An 18,725-nucleotide genomic window follows, 5' to 3' on the forward strand; every position below is an offset into this window, starting at 1 on the left:
GGTCCAAGCTCTCCGTGACATGAACTACTCACAACGTGTCTCTGCCGCCACCCAAACTAAAGGGCATATCCTTGACTGGATAATGACAACCAAATCAACCATTGACATATCATTTATCAGCCCAGTTTCCTGGTCCGATCACCACTTTATCGAATTTAAAATGCACCACCTCAACCCTGTGACCAACACTCACCCTCCACCAACTCAAACCCTGGCGAGAAGCACACAGAAACTCACACATGAATCTCTCAAGCCCACCTTAATCTCGCTCATGGAAGCACGGCCCTCCAACTGCAAGAGCCCTACTGCACTAGTCAATCACTACCGTGAGATCCTTCTAGCCACACTCGATCAACATGCTCCTCTCAAAAACAAATCCCTGAACCCACTCAAACCCACAAACATCTGGTTCACAGATGATTTTGTCTTGCTTTGACCCATCGAGCATCTGCACATGAAACATCCCACCCCCACTAATGCCACCCTCTTTGCTTCTTTGTCAAAGACCTACAAGGCTGCTATCTTAGCGACCAATACTGCCTCCTATGACAATAGACTATTGCAAGTTCCAACAACAAGGAACTCTTTGCCATCTTCCGTGAATTAGAAAACCTAGTGCACCCACCTCCCTAGTAAAACCTGACAAAGCGTGGTGCACCACCATACAAACTGCTCTGACTACCAAAATCAATCGCATCTGCAGCAAAATAATGACCAAGAAAGCCCTACTAGCTGCCAAACCCACGCATTTGATCCCCTTGACACGTCCCGACCGCAGCCACCACCCCTCCATGGAGCCAGTCACCTGCTTCTCCTTCCACACTCCCTCAAAGCCTCCTACTGCAAAGGAGATATATGCCCTGCCCACATCATAAAGCTCTGTGCCCCCAGCCTTATCTCCATTATTACAGAATTTGTCAATGCCTCCCTCAACTCATGCAAAGTACCCACCAGTATCAAAGCAGCGTGGGTCACCCCCCCACTAAAAAAAACCCACCTTTGACCTAACAGTACCAACTAACTATAGTCCCATCACCACAGTACCCTTCATGCTCAGAATCTTAGACCGCATTGCCAATGAATGACAGCACAAAGTACTGAAAACATTTTTGTTAACATATGTCATACAGTTACATTTGAAGGTCCTTCTTTGGAGTCTAGCGAGGTTATTGGGACCAGAGATGCTCATCAGCTGTGTGATGAGCTACCTGGATATGGCATAGACGGGGCTCCTGAGAGCCACTCAGCATGCCCCAAACCACTGTGAGACTTAGTGTGGTTGATTCTACCAGCCAGTCTACAGTTCAGGGAAGTAAATTGCATAAGGCTCATCCTGATCAATTTGGCCTCACTCCTCCAGGGGACATCCACCCAGATACTGAGACAAATCTCAGGATGCTGTCCTTTGTTCCCTAGAGGGAGACCCTTCTCATGGGGCCAGAACAATATTACCCTGGATGAGGATCACAGGAGGAAGGAATCCCCCTATGGGATTCGGAACGACCATCAACAGGGAGCACAGTATCACCCCGCTTTAATCTATTCAACCCCTTCTCCAACTTTAAATCCTCCGTCCCTCTCCCTGGATCGAGCCAATGTATTTTGTTGTCAGTCAACCTAATCTACATGACAACACTGAAAACTCAGAAAGTACAAAATATCATACATGTAGCTTTAAGGCTGGTACTGGGATGAAGAAGATGGGCGGGAGTTTCAAGATCACTTGCAAGAAATAGAGTGGTCTAGTTTCCAAAGGCCAGTGATTGGCCCAAAGCAATACATCAATCCCACGCGAAAGTTCGAGGTCAGTTCAAGCTCAAGCCGAAGCACAGAAGAGACACGAAAGGGAGAGAACCGTTCCCTGAAGAGGTATAGTGGGAGCCACGCAGGGAAGTAGCTGGCCTGAGCCGGAGGAAAGAGAAAACCTGAGCATGGTCCATCAGGGGAGAACTACTCGGGTAGCTAGCCCGAAGGCTACCAGAACCTCCAGAAGGGACACAGCTGCCCGGGAACCACTAGTACCTGCAAGAAGGAAAGAAACAGTCAGACGAGTTGCCCAGGAGCTGTTAAAAATCGTGGGGAGCAACAGGGTGAGCTCAGGAACTCAAAAGAGAGGGTCGGGGACCCTGAAGCAAATGAGAGAAAGTTGTATACTTGAAAGGAGAGAGACAAAAAATAACAGTGAGAGTCCGGGACCCACACCCAAACGTAAAAGGGTCTGGGGCCCTGATAAAAGAGGGGGTCTTGGACCCTGAAGCAAATGAGAGACAGTTGTATACTTGGCAGGAGAATGAACCAAGCGTATACAATGCAAGATTGCAAGTCTGGGGCCCACAACCAAGAGCTGTATACTTGGCAGGAGAGTGTACCAAGCAGATACAATGCAGCATTGTAAGTGTGGAACCCGCACCCATATGAGAAACCAAAGCTGAACGCAAAGAGGGACCCTGTGAGATGAAAGAGACACTGCATGGAGAACACTTGCTTGACAGGAGTGTGAACAAAACCATGTAAAGTAGTGCATTTCTGGGACCTGCACCCACATGAGAGGTTAAGGATAACAGGGTCAAGGGCCCTAGGATGGATAAAATGAATCCTATGCTTGGTAGCGGAGCGTGCCAAGCTGGTAGGATACTACAAAAACTGTGAAGCTAAGAAACAGTTCCTCTTGAGTTATACGATTAAGAAGAAGTCTAGGGGAAAGAAGCACAACCTTAGCATTGGAATCTTGTATTTTGTTATATTATGTTATGTAAAAGGTTCTTATACTGTGCATTGTTGCCACCTGCGTAGTTTCTTGGCATTCTGGTGAATCTGTAGAGCAGGGGGCAGGGGGGTAAATTAGTAGGACTGAGCAGGAGAAAAGAGCAAGAGAGCTGTGATGTGCTGTAGGCAGCTTCAGTTCGGTTGACATAGTTCACTGAGCGTAGCTATGTTTTTCTGTTGGTAGCCGCCATGTGCTGTTGGGCGAAGCTACGTGTGGTTTGTTTCATTGTTGTGATGTAGTGAAGTGCGTGCGGTTTGTGGTCCTGTAGAGGTATGGTTGTGTTTAGTTCAGAGTTTGAGAGGTGAATGCAGAAAGGTGAGTTGTTAGTAGATGCCCGCATAAACCCCTTGATTCAAAACCCAGCAGTGGTGGGGGAGCACCTAGAACTGGAATGCAGTTCTAAAGGAAAAAACAGTAAGTGGAGAAACACTTAGAAGTGCAATAAAGCAGCTAAGAGAAGAACACCTAGAATTGAAAACATAGTGGCAGTCTGGAGACCCCTATAGCTGGGACACAGTGCTGGAGATGAAAGGACGACAAAACTTGAGATATAGCAGTGAGTAGAACACACTTAGATTTGAGATACCTGGCGAGTGAGAAAAGACACCTACATTTGAGACACAGCAGTGAGTAGAAAAACACTTAGATTTGAGATACCTGTCAAGAAGGGGAAAATGCCTAAATTTGAGAACCACTACAATTGGGATACAGAAGTGATTAGAAAACTACTTACTAGCTGTCCAACATCAGTTTTCTATGTTATGTAAGGTAATAAGAGTGGTAGGGCTTTACCGGAATACAGTAATTGCTGTATTCCCCACCCAGACCACACTTACCTTATCAGTCGCTGCTGGGTGACACTTTGCATCACTTTTATTACCAGCAAAACTGGGAATATTTCTGTTAGAAAGAGACCATTATTGCACAGTTATCTTAGATCATTAGTGTGAGGGACAGAAGTAGGTTTTGGGACATGACCGTGAGAGACATTTTAGTTTCAGACTTCCTGAAAATTTCACTAGTATCCTTCAAAGCAGGGAAACACATCTTAGCTTTAGGGACAGAGAGGCATTTATCCAACATGCTTTTTATTAATCAAAGTCTATAGGCATGATTATGATTATGATTGGCATGATTATGATGGTTTCTAAGAGCGGACCCGGGAATTGAACCTGTGTTGCTTCACGTCGTCTTGCTTCCAAGGCGAGTGTGTTGCCCCTGAACTATCCTACCCAAAAGCATACCACCATTGTGTCCGAGCCTTACTTCTGCACCCTTACAATACAACTCAACAAAGCGACCACAGAACGCTGACAGGCACTTCCACTTGATGTCAGAACAGAAGATTGTAAGTCAATTCCTTAATCACCACTAGGCAAATGCTTCTTAGATCCCATCATGGAATGGGAGAAAACAATTAACCAACTGGAGAGCTTATGAGTGGAATTCAAAACACTTGAGTAATATTGCATGGAAATGAGGCAAAGCCAATCCCAAGAGAGAAGCGCCAATAGGGAAAATCTTTTGGGAATCTGATTAATCAAGGGAAAGGGATGTGTAAAATCCCACAGTTATCTGCAGAGAAAGTGTGAGACTGGGTTACCAATCTGGAGGCCGAAGGAGACCGTAAAGAACAAGCAATGGGGTGTAAAAGCTTTAGGGAAAGCACTGGAAGCCTGCTTAGCGATACATCTCAGACACTGACAGAGACCAGACCAACTAGTAAAAGAAAGCACTAAATGTTTGCTGAGGAGTCTGAGGCAGAATGAAAAGTTCAAAAGCCGCTTGAGGGCTAGACAGGGGCTTGGAAGCAACTAGCTCTAAGAAGAAACCAGGGGAAACATTGGCACTGGAGAGAGATCCATGCCTGATCTGAAAAAATACATCAACCTGAAAACAAACCTATGCACGGAGGAAGAAATACTTGCAGATAGGAGTCTCTCAAAAGGTATTGTCACGAAACCAAGAGAGTGTCCCTTGGGTAGAGAGTGAACATAACCATGCCAGTTCTGTGCCATATGCAAGGAAGAGAGAAAGTTAAGAAACAGAATGGGTGCCACATTCCTGGTACCATGAAGTTCAGACTTGGGATAGCTACTAAAATCCCTGAGACTGTGAATTGAAATAGGGTATCCTGAAAGAACCGGTGGTCCATAAGAAATGACCTTGAACCCATCTGAATACATCCATCCTAGAACATTTTATTATAGCTATCTTGCCTCTTTTTTATGGAACCTTCGGCCCTGCAGGCATTCACACCACCCATCCTAATTGCTTATGAATAAAGGTTTTCAAATACATTTCTGGCTTGCATTTTCTGTTGATCACACAGCACAACTCATTGTAGTTCTATACATCCTTCTTTTCTTTGTTTGATATGTGAACTGCTGTGATGAAGAAACATTACTTTCTTCTGTATAAAGTAGAAATACAAAAATGGATCCAGTGCCTCCTCACAAATTACACCACAGGTTTTCAGTCTGTAATTCTCATTTCAAAGCTGACTTCCAAAAGTAGAACACTCGAAATCTCCAGTAAACATATATTTTGTTTTTAATTATAGCTAAAAGAAATGTTTGGCGTGACTTACCTCCTCTTCCAAGGACAGCTTTAGCATAATCAGGATGAGCGGCGACTAGAGTTGCAAAGACACCTCCCAGCCAAATGGGGAACGCATACACATATTCGTTCGTCCATGACAAAAGGTTTGGAAGCTGCGCTTCCAAATGTTGAAACTGCAAAAATACGAGAAGTCAAATCATTACACACAGACAGTAGAAGTAATATTAGAATACATCGATTTCTTGCCCACCCAAACAATCCTCTGAATGTGCTCTAGCCAACCGTTAATTGGGAAATTCACCAATTGCTTTTCCAATTCACAAGACACATGATAGATTTTCATTTTGCGAGGGTGTTGAAATATAGTGATACTGAGTAGCCCAGGCATCAAGCACTCCCATGAAAGTCACTCAAAATATTCTACATACATTCAGGCAGCTTGGAAAGGAAATGCAGCCTACCTCCTATTACCTCGCTAAAGTTTTGATTTACAAGACACATAAATATCCATACTCCTAAAAGAAAATCTGAATAACTCTTAAAATCCTTTCAGAAATAAATATGCAAATTGTGTGACAGGTTTAGGTTCCCGGCAAGGCACTACAGGGACTGCTCTCAGCTGGGTGTAGCAGTCCTTCCCAGTAGGTGGGTTCATGCAGTTGGGAGGGCCCCAGTCTCTGCCACCCGCATGTGCCATTTTGAATTAATATGGTGTCACTGTCAATCACAACATACCTTGCTGCTCCATGCTGGCTCAAGTTCTTTTTGTCTCATTTCAGAAATGTAAATACCAACATGCCCAGCCATTCACAGAGACCGCCACGGCCTGAAGAAAGAAACTGGTGCACCTTATGAAGCCTCCGCACCACTCTCACTAACAGAGCATCATGCTGTGCTGAAACAACTTTATATACTTCAATGTTTGAAGAAGGTAGAGCAGAGTTAGCACAACAGTATCCCGAGAACAAGACTGAATTCAGATGTCATATGAGAAAAGAGGACAAGGCCTACAAAGAGGAAAGAACAGCTGTACATTGGTCCATGGGGCCAGATCAATGGAGGGGGAAGGCTAGAAACAGAAGGCAGGAATATAAACGAGACAAGCAGAGTGGGAGTATAGGAGGGGAGAAGGTAGACCAAGAGACCAGACAGGGGAAGGATGTTGGAGCATGTGCTGAGGAGATTTTGACAGATCATTTTACAGCTGAGGTCTTGGGGGTGAGAGAGAGTAGTACCAGATCGTGAGAGTAAAGCTGTGAGGTAGTGTTTGATGGATTGAGTGAGAGGGACTAAGTATAGAGAGAGAGGGGTGAGGGATAGGGGAAAGAGTAAGAGGAGAGAGAGGGTAGAGATGGAAGAGAGGGAAAAGAGGATAGCGGAGAAGGGAGAGATTGAGGAGAGGAGAGAGGAGAGAGGATAGAGAGGAGAAGAGAGAGCAGGAAGGGGAAAGGATTGGCGAGAGAGGTGAAGAGCACAGTAGTACAGAAAAAAGAGAGTACAGGGAAGAGGGAAGGAGAGAGGAGAGTATGTGAACATTAGAAGGACAAAGACACAGGTGGAGACAGGAAAAGGTGGATGAGAGCGAGGGAGGGAGAAGGGCAAGGGTAGAAGCAGAATGGAGAATGGGAACAGACACTTCAGGGAAATTAATAAGAGAGACCATGTGAAGAGTGAGAGAGTGGGGCTGGGCATCATACAATCGGGCCTAGGGAATGTTAGCATTGGGAAGACCATAGAAGGACCCCAGAGGGAGGCAGACAGATATGGCTACGTGCTTTAGTCCCTACATTAACCCTCACATTACCTAGTTATTATATAGTAGGTGTTACCTGTCAATAATGACCACACCAGGGCTGGTTAAGGAGTTGGGAATCCCCAGGAAGACAAGAGGAGGACGCAGTTCTGTGTTCTAAAACTGGATCCAGTAACTCTAAGTCTGAGCACCATACTTTGTTTTCAATAAAAACTCCTCACCCACACTTTGAAGTCTGGTTGGGAAAGCCATCTGTGACAATTGTCATTGTTTGTCCGATGAACAAAAACATTCTTAAATACATGTTAAAAGAATACAATTCACTTAGATTTCATTGAAATGTTTTTTTATCGGAGAAAAATATCATCTTTATTTTTGAAGTGCTGGTTTAACTTCTGGTAAAAGTTTGGACATCATTTGTTTCAATCTTGGACATAGATTCAGGAATAATTGGTAGAGTTCACCTGTTTAAACATATTCTGAAGGTTTGGGTTCAGGGTACAAGCTTTTATTTTGGGACCAAAATATCTTGATATATTAAAGGGTCACACAAGCATGATATTATAAAATTGAAATTGAAGAGGGATCAACATCTTCGTTTTAATTAGCTTTCAGAGTCCACATAAGGCAGAATCATTCTATTTCTATGCAATGGTATTTGGATAAATTATGTTGGTTATTTAAATTGACTTTCTTTTCTTGGGAATACATTGTGTGACACTAATCTTCCTATTCCCTTTTGAGGTGTAGTAAACTCTATTCAAGGGTTTTCTTTTATATAAGCAATGGATTCCACATTTCAAGAAGTATATCAATCCCAGACAACCTGTGAGTCACATTGGACACCATGCTCAAAAATCAAGATATACTTTGCTCTTGTGAAAACACATGGAATCAATTAATATTTAAATCGTGTTTTCACAAAAATGATCCCTCTCATCCAATGTGTTTATATATAAATACTCTACAAACTCTGTTCATACAGTATCATTTGACCCAGCAAATTTGGATTGGACAGAACCTGTGATAGGTTCCATTCTCTTACTCACAGCCATGAGGTGATGTAGTTCGCTCTGAGTTAACCCTCTCCTTAGGAATTATGATCAAATTGGACTTCCCATACAGTCTTGTGTATGGACCTGAGCCATTGATAAGGAATATATATTCAGAATCTTGAGAGAATTCTGAATCCAGAGACTTTCTTCATGTTTCTGTACCTGCATGAAAAGAGTTATTAAAATATGCACATATAGTAATAATTCATACATTTTCATATATGCTTCTCATATGGATGTGATTGGGGCAGGTTTTCTGAGTTCATATTGAACCAAGGGTTAAGAATTTAGAGCCAAACATGTATTTCAATATTTGTCACTTTAAATGTATTTATTTGGTAGACATTCTATTGTAAAATACAGCTAGAATTAAGTGTGTTGCTATGGTCCTAGCATCAACATAGACATTTGTTTGCTTCAAGTAAAAGACCCTTAATGAACAGATCCACTTTTAACAAGTGCCCTTATGCTCTGCCAAGTCAAGGTTTAGAGGTTGTCAGAATCCTTGAAGTCGATACTATAGGCTTTTGATCTTGTCCACCTCCTAAAAGTACAAGTCATCCAAATTGAGCTAAATCCAATATGGATCCCAGACTCTCTATTTGCTTGGTATTTTAAAACAAGACCTTTGCCCTGGGTACACACAACTGTGGATATTTATCTCTTTTAATGGTGCTGTCACTGTCTACTAACAAGGTCTGTTTTGAGGAAAGTTGACAATTGCATTGCTTGTCTAAAGAGAGCTGAGCCCTGCATAAATACGCATCTTTAGTTTAGAGTTCAAACTAAATTAGACAATTTTGAAGTCATACATAAGAAGGAAAAACTAAAATTCTGTCTATTCTACTGGTAATAACAATTCAACATATGTAGGCCTATCAACACATTTAAAACAAACTATCAGATAACTTGTAAAACATATTGTGTCGATCATCTTTTAGCAGAATACTGAAATATCCTTTGTATGAATCTGCATGTTCTGCATGCAGAACACTTGCATAAATACAGAAACTCCCTTGCATTCGCTAATTTAGTTTTTGAAAGGAAACGCTTATTCTTGTTATGTTTAACATTAGAATATATAACATTTAAATGTAAAATCATTGAAACTACACATTGTTTAATGTAGAGTGTTACAATTGGTTGACTCGTTTTTACAAATACATTGCTGCCAGGAATATGAAATGCTGCTGTGAGTCCAGGCAAGCCACAGTAAGCATATACACCCAACCATGCAGTAAAGAGCCAAGAATGGAGTTCCAGCCTACTGGAGACATAAAGAGTTACTGGAACTGTAAACCACTGAATAAATGGGGAACATGTGTCAGATTTTGGAGAAGGGTAAAACCCGAGAACCACAGAAACAGGAGGTTTAATGGCTGACCAACAAGTACAATATCAATAGAATTGGAAACAAGCCAACAAGGTAAGCCAGTGCTGCATTCAGCCCTTCAGTTAAGCACATTCCTCAAGCAGATTCAGCAGAACAAAGCTTCTATGACTAGAAAACATCCCATAAAGAGCTCAACATTCCTTTGTTCATGAAACTATGATGCTCACAGAAGTATTGGTGCAATGTGTGATTTCTTCAGATGGAGTGACAATGGGACAATATATTCAGTTGGTGTCATGGCTTACTGCAGAAGAGAGGAACTCTCCATTTCCTTCCTATTCCGTGTATAGCACATTATGTTTTCTATCTCATGAATTATGTATCATCTCATCACACCCACATCCCTTTTCCTACCTCTCTACTTATCTTTTAACTTTACCTTACACATGGACTCTGCATCTCCCTGTGCTTCATTCTCCAGCCTTTATTTTCTCTTTTTTATCTTTATCTTTTCCTCTCACCTGCCAACATTAATTTAATTGTGCTTTGCAGGATACCAAGTGCCTCCCTTCTAACCCTCGGGTAAAGAACACATTCTTCATTTAACAGAACAGAAAACACTAAGGTAAGCTCAATTACTCACTATACTAGAATTAAGAAGAATTGGGAAGAAGGAACATTTAACTCATCTCAAGAACATGGAGGACATCAGTCAGATAATGCCGAAAAAATACATTAACCTAGATAACTCAGACACTAGAGAAGTGTGGAGGGGACTGAGGTTTGAAGTAAAAGAAGCCGGCAAAATTTAATTAATATGTAGTGATTTGAGAAATATTTTGTATTATGTGGCAAAGTGTTGTCATTAGACAGAGACAAGGAAGATTGCAACAAAAAAACATTAAAAATGGTTAGAACATAAACAAAGATGATTGGAGGAGTCATCATGCTGGTCATATGACGGGACCCATATGCTGAACAAAAATAGCAATGACTTAAAATGGCAAGAGGACACAAATGACCAGACAACTGCTGATTTACAACAGACAGAAGAATCATGATGTTAGCCGGCACAGAGGTGTCCACAGGGTGCCGACTCACATGTGGTAGGGCAAACAATGCATGAGCTGTGCCAGATTTGACTCCACATAGTGGGCTCACTGTGAGGATGTGGGATGGCAAAAGCCCTGCCATAGTGTAAGATGCGGACAAATCCATGCAAAATATAAAGTCATGAGATTCTCGAAGGTGAGGAGAGGTGGAGAGCAGCAAGACAGTGGTACACGACCCTCAGTGTAACCGAGAAACATCAGTGTAAAATTGTCAGAATCTCTTCACAGAGCTCATGAAGATAGCCTTCAAAGACCATCTCCCAATCTTTGGGCTAATGCAAGGGTTGCACTAGGCCAAATTATAGGTGATGGAAGGTACTGAGGAAATACGTCACAAGTCCAAATCCAAGGTGTAGAAAGGACAACGAAATTACTGGTTAGCATTTGTAACCATACAGTACCATACAAACACCTCTATTATAGTAAATAAAAAACTGGAAATACATCAGGATTTGTGGAAGACTGGCCTAAATATGCACAGGAGCACTGGTAGGCTTCTTGGTACCTGATGTCCCGATTAGTGTGAAAGGCAGCGGACAGGGATTAAAGCCAAAATGAGGGAACAGCTAGAGTACACAACCGGATAACCACACCACAAGTAGAAATGAAAGCAGTCCTCAAGAACTGATGACCAGAGCATGAAAGAAACCATTTTACAAGACTGTTAAAGGCACCAGGACGGAAGATGTAGGAGGATTCCTATATGTGGTAGTAGGCAGAAAAAGAAGTGGGAAGGAGTGGGTTATAGAATGGAAACACCCGTGGAATGGACAGGTTAAGAACATCTCCTGAAGAACAGTGCCAAAACACATAAACCAAAAACGGACTCAACCCACATGGACACAGAGCACAGAGTGTATGCCTAAGCTAAGTCTAGAGTGGTCTGACATTAAGCCATCAATGACATGCATCTGAGAGGAGGGTGATTGTAAAGACTGGAGGGCGGAATCTGTATGTCTGCCCGGTGGGATAAAGGCACAGAACACTTCAGCCAGGCCTCTCAATTTGGTAGCAATGGACGAGCAACCAGGCATAAGCTTTCAGGAGGTGATGGAGGCTGGTTCTTAAGTACAGTGTTTCCCCAAAGTCTCCACAAAGGAATGTCCACACACTATGTTAGGTGATAACTGACTGAAATTGCAAGAAGAGCTTAGATTCTGTAGAATTTGTAAGATCACGGGGAACAAAGAAATTATTAAATATCTCTTTACAGAATGTCCTAGGTTGGGCCCACTGTATATGATTTACTTTGGGCACCTGGTCCATAGGTATGAAGCAATTCAAGAAGAGGATTTTTAGACCTACTGCCTTAATAACTACTCTGTTGCTGGAAATATTGCAGTCTAAAGCATGGCTCCATATTCAGAAATGTATTTGATGGGTAGTTTCAAAAGATTTTATTGTGACAAAAAGTTGAAAAAAGGAATTTTAGAAATTCTAATCTGATCTTACATTTTAAATTGAACTTGAATTTAAAATTGAATAATTATAGATACTCTTTAGAGGTTTTTGAAGGTTTTTAGTTTTTTGAAAGTTTACATTTTTAAAAATTGTTTTCAATGGATTGTGTATATACATTTCAATGTTGATATTTTACATGTAAAGTTCTGTTTGAACTAAATAACGTAATAAATAAATAGTAATATTTAGTAAATAAATAGTAAATTGTTAGGTGATAACACAGCTACTTTATATGAAATAAGGTTTGCTACCCTAGCATATACACATAAATAAGAACACTTTGTACATGGAAATACTTATTCAAAGAATGGCAAATATATACACTGTGTGGTACCACACAATACTTACATTCAGTAAGAAATACACTAAACCGCAAACAGTTTTACATTAGCATGTGAATTCTTAAGAGAGGTGTAACAGCATAGAACAATAGAACAGAGAAGAAAGGCAGGTTAGTTGTGAGCAGTGGCAGAATGCTTTCTTTAGACTAGATACACAATTCTCCCCACCTGGGCCACCTGTCATGGAAAAGTTAGGGAGCAACTTATCTTGTCTTTTACAGCCCAGTCCAATAATGTTCAATAACCTTGTATTTTCTTTTTAAAGATTCTCCCACCTCAAAGTACCTGAGAGGCCACAGGAGAATAGGATCCAAGATGAACATAGGAGAACTGGACGACTCCTGAGGCTAGAAGATGCTCTGCCTCGTCACACTACCTTTGATGCCTTGGCAGGCAAAGTTGCAGAGTTTCTCTGTTTCACTCGAAGAGTCCCTCTGAGGATGGACCCAACTTGGAAGAAGGAGCCACTGGGATGCTTAGTCCAAGAATAAAAAGGAACCAAAGACTTTCGGAAGTGCAGCAGTTTGTCTCTTCCTGGTGCTTTCTCGACTGTAGAAGTCATGTGAAGATGAAACTTGCTGTGGTCTCCTTAAAGGCTTGGCAGATGAAGATAAGACCCCTAAGGACCCTCAATGATTTGTGGCGATGAAAGATGCATAGGTCACCTTTAGTGTCAGGTTTCGAGATTACCCGGTTGTCCAACTTTCAGTTCTTCGGTGCTGCAGCTGCAGCACGATCCTCTGAGCTTCTGGAAACCTGGACTCGACCACTGGAGTGGACCTCAGACCCGCACCAAATCTGTAACCTTGGGACGTCTTTGTTAGCTTCAGATGGTGGGAAACCAAGCGATGGACCTTCCTCTGCCCCCACCGACTCTGGACTCTTTCCGGTGGGAAAAAGGGGTCAGTGATGATGGAAAGGATGTCCTTTGAAATGTTTTTAGGCAGTGTGCAACTTTTGCAGCTCTGGGTGTCCAGCAGCACTAAGCCTGGGTACCCTCCTCTTCTGGGCGGCAGACTGCAACGGCTTCCAGCTATCACAAAACTCATCTCCGGACCCTGGGTGACACCAATGGACTACTCCGACTCGAGATGTCCGGGCACTCCTCTTCAGGACTCGCAAAGACCCCTTTTCCAGATGGCAGGCACACAGGACTGGCTTCCAGGATACATTGATGAAGAGTAGCAGGTTTGCATGATGGTCCCTCATAGCTCGGGGGGAGGTCTCCTTCGCAGGTGCTCTGTGGATCAGTCCTTGGGAGACACAAAAGCTTTCAGATTACAATGAAGAAATTGCAGCAGCAGGCTTCTCCTCCAGCTGGGCTTCAAGGAACAGCTTCTTCTTGCTAAGATTCGACTTCAGCTTCTGAACAAATTGGTATGTGAGGACCCCAAATATACACATTTGTTACTCATTCACTCTGGCTGAGACAGGCTCAGTCACGCAGAAGGGCATTGATGCAGGCAGGCAGCCAATCAGTCTCACAGGCATTCAGGCCATTCACTCCACCCAGACACCCATACCAAAGAATGTGGATTGGGGTATGTACTCAGCCTTTCAGCACATTACACTGCATTCATGTCAGTTTCAGTCAGGGCTGTCTCATTCATTGTGTCATACACACAGAAACCAAACAACCACATCAGAGAATGTGAGTTGACTCCCAACTCCATTTACACATGTCCCATCCCCAGGGTGTGCCCACAATGTACAGCCCCTGGGAAGGCTCCAGTCAGTCTGACAGGAGGCAGCCCCAGAGCCATATATGGTATTTCCACCCACCAGCCAGTTAGGGGGGAAGGGAACAGTGACATATATGGTGTTTCCACCAACAGCCACTGAGGAAGAGAACAGAGGCAGGGCTTCCCATGACTCTGAGAAACAGGGTAAAAGGCAAAAGAAGCCAAGAGGCCACAGTGGCCATCTTGCCTTTCTGTAGGAATCAATTGATTCCTATGGCAGGGACTGATCCCAAAAATGAGGGCACTCAGCTACCAAGTCAACATGTAGCTGCCACCAGCCCATACCTTGCTCTGCGGGCACCACACAGATGCCCAAAAACACATATAAGGAGTACAAGGGTGTAAACCCACTCATGGGTGCCATAAGGGTATCCCATGGGTGTTGTTCAGCAAAAGGTAAAATGAAGAGCTGCACTGCCAGAGGTCCAGGGTGGACCTCAGTGACAGAAAACATAAGGAAAACATACACAGAGAAGTGGTAGGACTAGGAGGCCCTGTCCCTCCATAAGGCATTTCCAGCATCACATTGATCCAAAGCCAGATCCATGAGGGAGAATACGAGACGCAAAGACAAATTCAGCAATTAGTGAGGCAGAGGTGGCACAACAGCAGGACCCCTGTTGACAAGCAAAGAGGGCCAGTATGTCAAGCTTACATAGTCCAGGGAGCTATTTCTGCGCAAGAGCAGGAGCAGGTATTGATGCCAGTATTTGTAATTCATCCTGAAGCACTTGTGCATGGTGCTCCAAATGACAGGTGCATGCTGCAAGAATGGTGATCCTGGATGCCAAGCCTAGAACCAACCACCCACAGTGTGCACACCCTCCAAGCCTCTACTTCTAATGACTATAGGGAGGAAGGGTATGTCCCAATTGACAACCAGAGAGAGTCAGCCATGTCTCTGTCTGGATCGTGACAGAAACTGGAATGTATTTCACCTCAGACACAGAAAGTTTTGGTGGCAGACTGGAAGGAGAAAGAGAAGATCCACCACCAGAGTGTCAAAAGATGCCAGGGGCAACCCAGAGGCTTAAAGGGGGTTAAAGATGTGAACAGTGATAGACCAGGATTTAGCAAAGGGTGAGAGAAGGCAAAAAGGGCACCTGGCAAGTGTCAAAAATATCCAGCAATATTGAAGAAATGAAAGAATTAACAAATAAATTGTGTGTCATGCTGGTAGATTTGTGTGGTCTGAATATCCAGCACAAGGTGGGTACCATATTGATGGAATTTAAATTCCAAGGTCAACCTAAGAAAGAGAGTAAACCACTCCACTCACTTGCAAAGAGAAAAAGAACAAGGCTATACAGTGTGGTCAAGAAATTGGATGATGGGCTGGTTAGAACTAAGGACAAAGAATAGGGAGACCTAAGGAGATTCCAAAATATTTTGATTTGCTAAGAACAGAGAAAGCAGAAGAGAACCAGTAGAAACAGCAAAATACTAACAAAGGTCTTCTACCTCTTATGTCTCGAACTGTATTGAAGTCATAAAAGTAAACAAACCAAATGAGAAACACAAAAATATATGTTTTCAGCAACTGCATGGCATTGTTTCTTTTGAATAGGAAATGAAAACAATAATAATGTCTTCATGAAAATCCAGATACTGCAGAGAAGTAAAACAACAATTTGATACAGATATTATTCTAGGAAAAATCCACTCCATCGGTTTGAGTGCTATGAAACCACTTTGTTGCACAGGGTTGGTGATGTGGGATACAAATGGCTTAATACAGGGAACTGAGCGATTTCACTACAGTCATGGTGATCAGTAATGTATAGCGATTTTCAAACCAATCTGCCACACACATCGGGCCTCATTATAAGTTTGGCGGTAGCCTTGCCGGTAAAACCGGTAGGCTGCCGCCAAACGTGCACATTTTTCCAGCCCTTGGCAATGGGGAAATACAGGGCCATTACAACTGCGGACACTGTACTTCCCCATTGCCAGGGGCCGGAAGCTTTTACTCCCCATTCCCATTTGATCCCCATAGGGCTCAAATGGGAATGGGGAGGATGGATGCACCGGCACTATTCAGAATGGTGCCGGTACATCCGAAATGCTCTGCTCGCGGGTATCGTTCTGCCCACCAGGTCCGAACCAAATCACTGGAGAGTCACTCTCTGACTCTAACCGGGAGTTACAACCATAACTCGTCCCAGCTAGCCCAAAAACAGCTGCCTCATTGATCGCATATCGACGCACCAAAGATCACCACTTCAACAACTGTCGCCCACCAACTCAAACCGCTGGAGGGTCACTCATCAACCCGTCCCAGTGGCTAAAGCCTAACTGGATCTGGACAACTGTGAAGCACTCCTGGGAATGCCCCCGATCTGCATCTTTGAAGAGCTGCCGTTCGACCCCACAGAGCACCCACATTCTCCCCTACTTGATACCTGCTTGCTGCTGGGGGCCTCCACAATCCTATATGCCCGAACTGAGTCTGATCAGCTCGCATCCACGCTCAAACTCAGGTCTAACTGCGTCAGCCCACCAAAAACTGAATCCACTTACTCCAGTTGACCATGAACTGCCCACATGGACCACTTGGACCCCATTGACTGGTTAGGTCATGATCGCTCCTGTTTTCTACAAGATATCCTTACAGAAGTACTTTACCTACCACCCCTGGAACTATGCTTAGAGTGCAACTTTCTCCTGTCTGTTACATCTTCTCCGTTCTTCCTTTGGGATGGGTTTTTGGGTCTTGTGCCATTATACAAGTCGATGGTGTGTTTAATTAAACTGTTCATATTTGTATGGAACCTTGATTGGACATTCCCTTTATTTTGGACCATGATACTGTGTTGTTTGGGTCACTACTGGTTCACATTCACACCCATCTCAATAGCACTGTTGTCCCTCGGCCCACGTTACCATAAAAAGCGAAGAAGGAATATCTCTTAACTATCCCAGTTTTCCCTTTATGATTGCGTTGGGTTTTGGTTTGTTGTAGTGTGAGGGCTGAGTGGGTAATTTTTACCCGAATACAATTCATCGCAGGGGCCCGACCAAAAATGTAATTTCAATAGTTGTTCTATTCTGTTGCCTATCAATCAGTCGTATTTAGTGTATATTGCCACAAGATGTTCTCTCATGAAATAAATGCTTCCCTCTCTGTCGTTTTGTCTTGCTACCTTTAAAAATCATGTATTAATATCTGTGATCTTGTGCGGCCTCCTACTAGAATCTTGCGTAACTCTGTAGTTTTGTCTTGCATCCTGCAAAATGTGTGTGTCAATCTCTGCAATCAATCTCTGTGATCTTTAGCTACCTTCCATAAAACACACTTTCTCCTTTCTATGAGGCTTTGTTACTGATGTAAAGCAGGTCAACAGGCACTTTGCTTTATTGTAGTTGCATCAAGATACATTAAGATACCTCATAGGAAACCACTGACACCCATCATCACCCAGGCAAGCTCTCTTCATCTGCCTGAGTGGGGAACCTTTACACAGAACATTCTCTCACTCATACCACAATATTCTCTGAACATTCTCTTACATCATCAACCTCATGCATCCATCCAAAGCACTATACAACATGGTGGTAATTCATAGAATTTGGCGCACAAGTGGCGCGCGCGGCTGGCGCACAGTGTGCGCATGCGGCAGTCTACGCCAGCCGCGTGCGCCAAAACCCATTTCAGCGCACAGCGTATTCATGGATTTCAACATCCATAACCAGCCGTGGCGCAGAGTGGCGCAGCGACCCTGCAGCAGTGCCAGTCACTCCCCCTACCCCGCCCCGTATAACATGAACAGCGCACAAATCCTGTACATGGCGCACAGGCCAGTGGACCAGTATACAGCCCCCCAACCACGAAAACACGTGTAAAACTACCCACACACCCCTTAGAATACACGTACCCCTCTCACGATAGCGAAATCGCGTGTAAAACTCCCTGTGCACCCCTCAGAATACACATACCCCTCTCGCGCTAGCGAAATCACGTGTAAAACTCCCTGCACACCCCTCAGAATACACGTAACCCTCTCGTGATAGCGAAATCGCGTGTAAAACTCCCCGCGCACCCCTCAGAATACACGTACCCCTCGTGCGCTAGCGAAATCGCGTGTAAAACTCCCCGCGCACCCCTCAGAATACACGTACCCCGCTCGGCCAGCGAAATCACGTGTAAAACTCCACCCTGTGGTGTGGGCAGCCTGTGGGGCATGCACTGGGGTGATGGGCTGCCTGTGGGGAATGATGAGGGTGGATGGGCTGCATGTGTGTATTCCGAGGGGTGCGTGTGGAGTTTTACACGTGATTTCTCTGGCCGAGCGGGGTACGTGTATTCTGAGGGGTGCTTGGGGAGTTTTACACGCGATTTGGCTGGCTGAGCGGGGTATGTGTATTTTGAGGAATGCGCTGGGAGTTTTACACGCAATTTCACTGGCCGAGCGGGGTGCGTGTATTCTGAGGGGTGCGCGGGGAGTTTTACACGCGATTTCGCTGGCCGAGCGGGGTACGTGTATTCTGAGGGGTGTGCAGGGAGTTTTACACACGATTTTGCTAGCGCGAGAAGGGTACGTGTATTCTGAGGGGTGCGCGGGGAGTACCACATGCCAATTGGCAGTGTGAGTCCTCCCA

General features: G+C 43.9%; 1 protein-coding gene across 1 annotated transcript in view; it reads right to left on the bottom strand.

Moving 5' to 3' along the window:
- The window catches only part of LOC138548018 (cytochrome P450 4B1-like), a 312,989-nt gene that overhangs the window by 249,703 nt on the left and 44,561 nt on the right, over positions 1 to 18,725 (bottom strand). The window contains exon 2 of the mRNA XM_069642250.1: positions 5,358 to 5,502. Coding sequence (XP_069498351.1) covers positions 5,358 to 5,502 — 145 coding nt within the window. The remainder of the gene's footprint in view (positions 1 to 5,357; positions 5,503 to 18,725) is intronic.

Source organism: Ambystoma mexicanum, chromosome 1q (genome assembly GCF_040938575.1).
Source record: "Ambystoma mexicanum isolate Mex_15411 chromosome 1q, UKY_AmexF1_1, whole genome shotgun sequence".
In the NCBI taxonomy this organism is placed as follows: Eukaryota; Metazoa; Chordata; class Amphibia; order Caudata; family Ambystomatidae; genus Ambystoma; species Ambystoma mexicanum.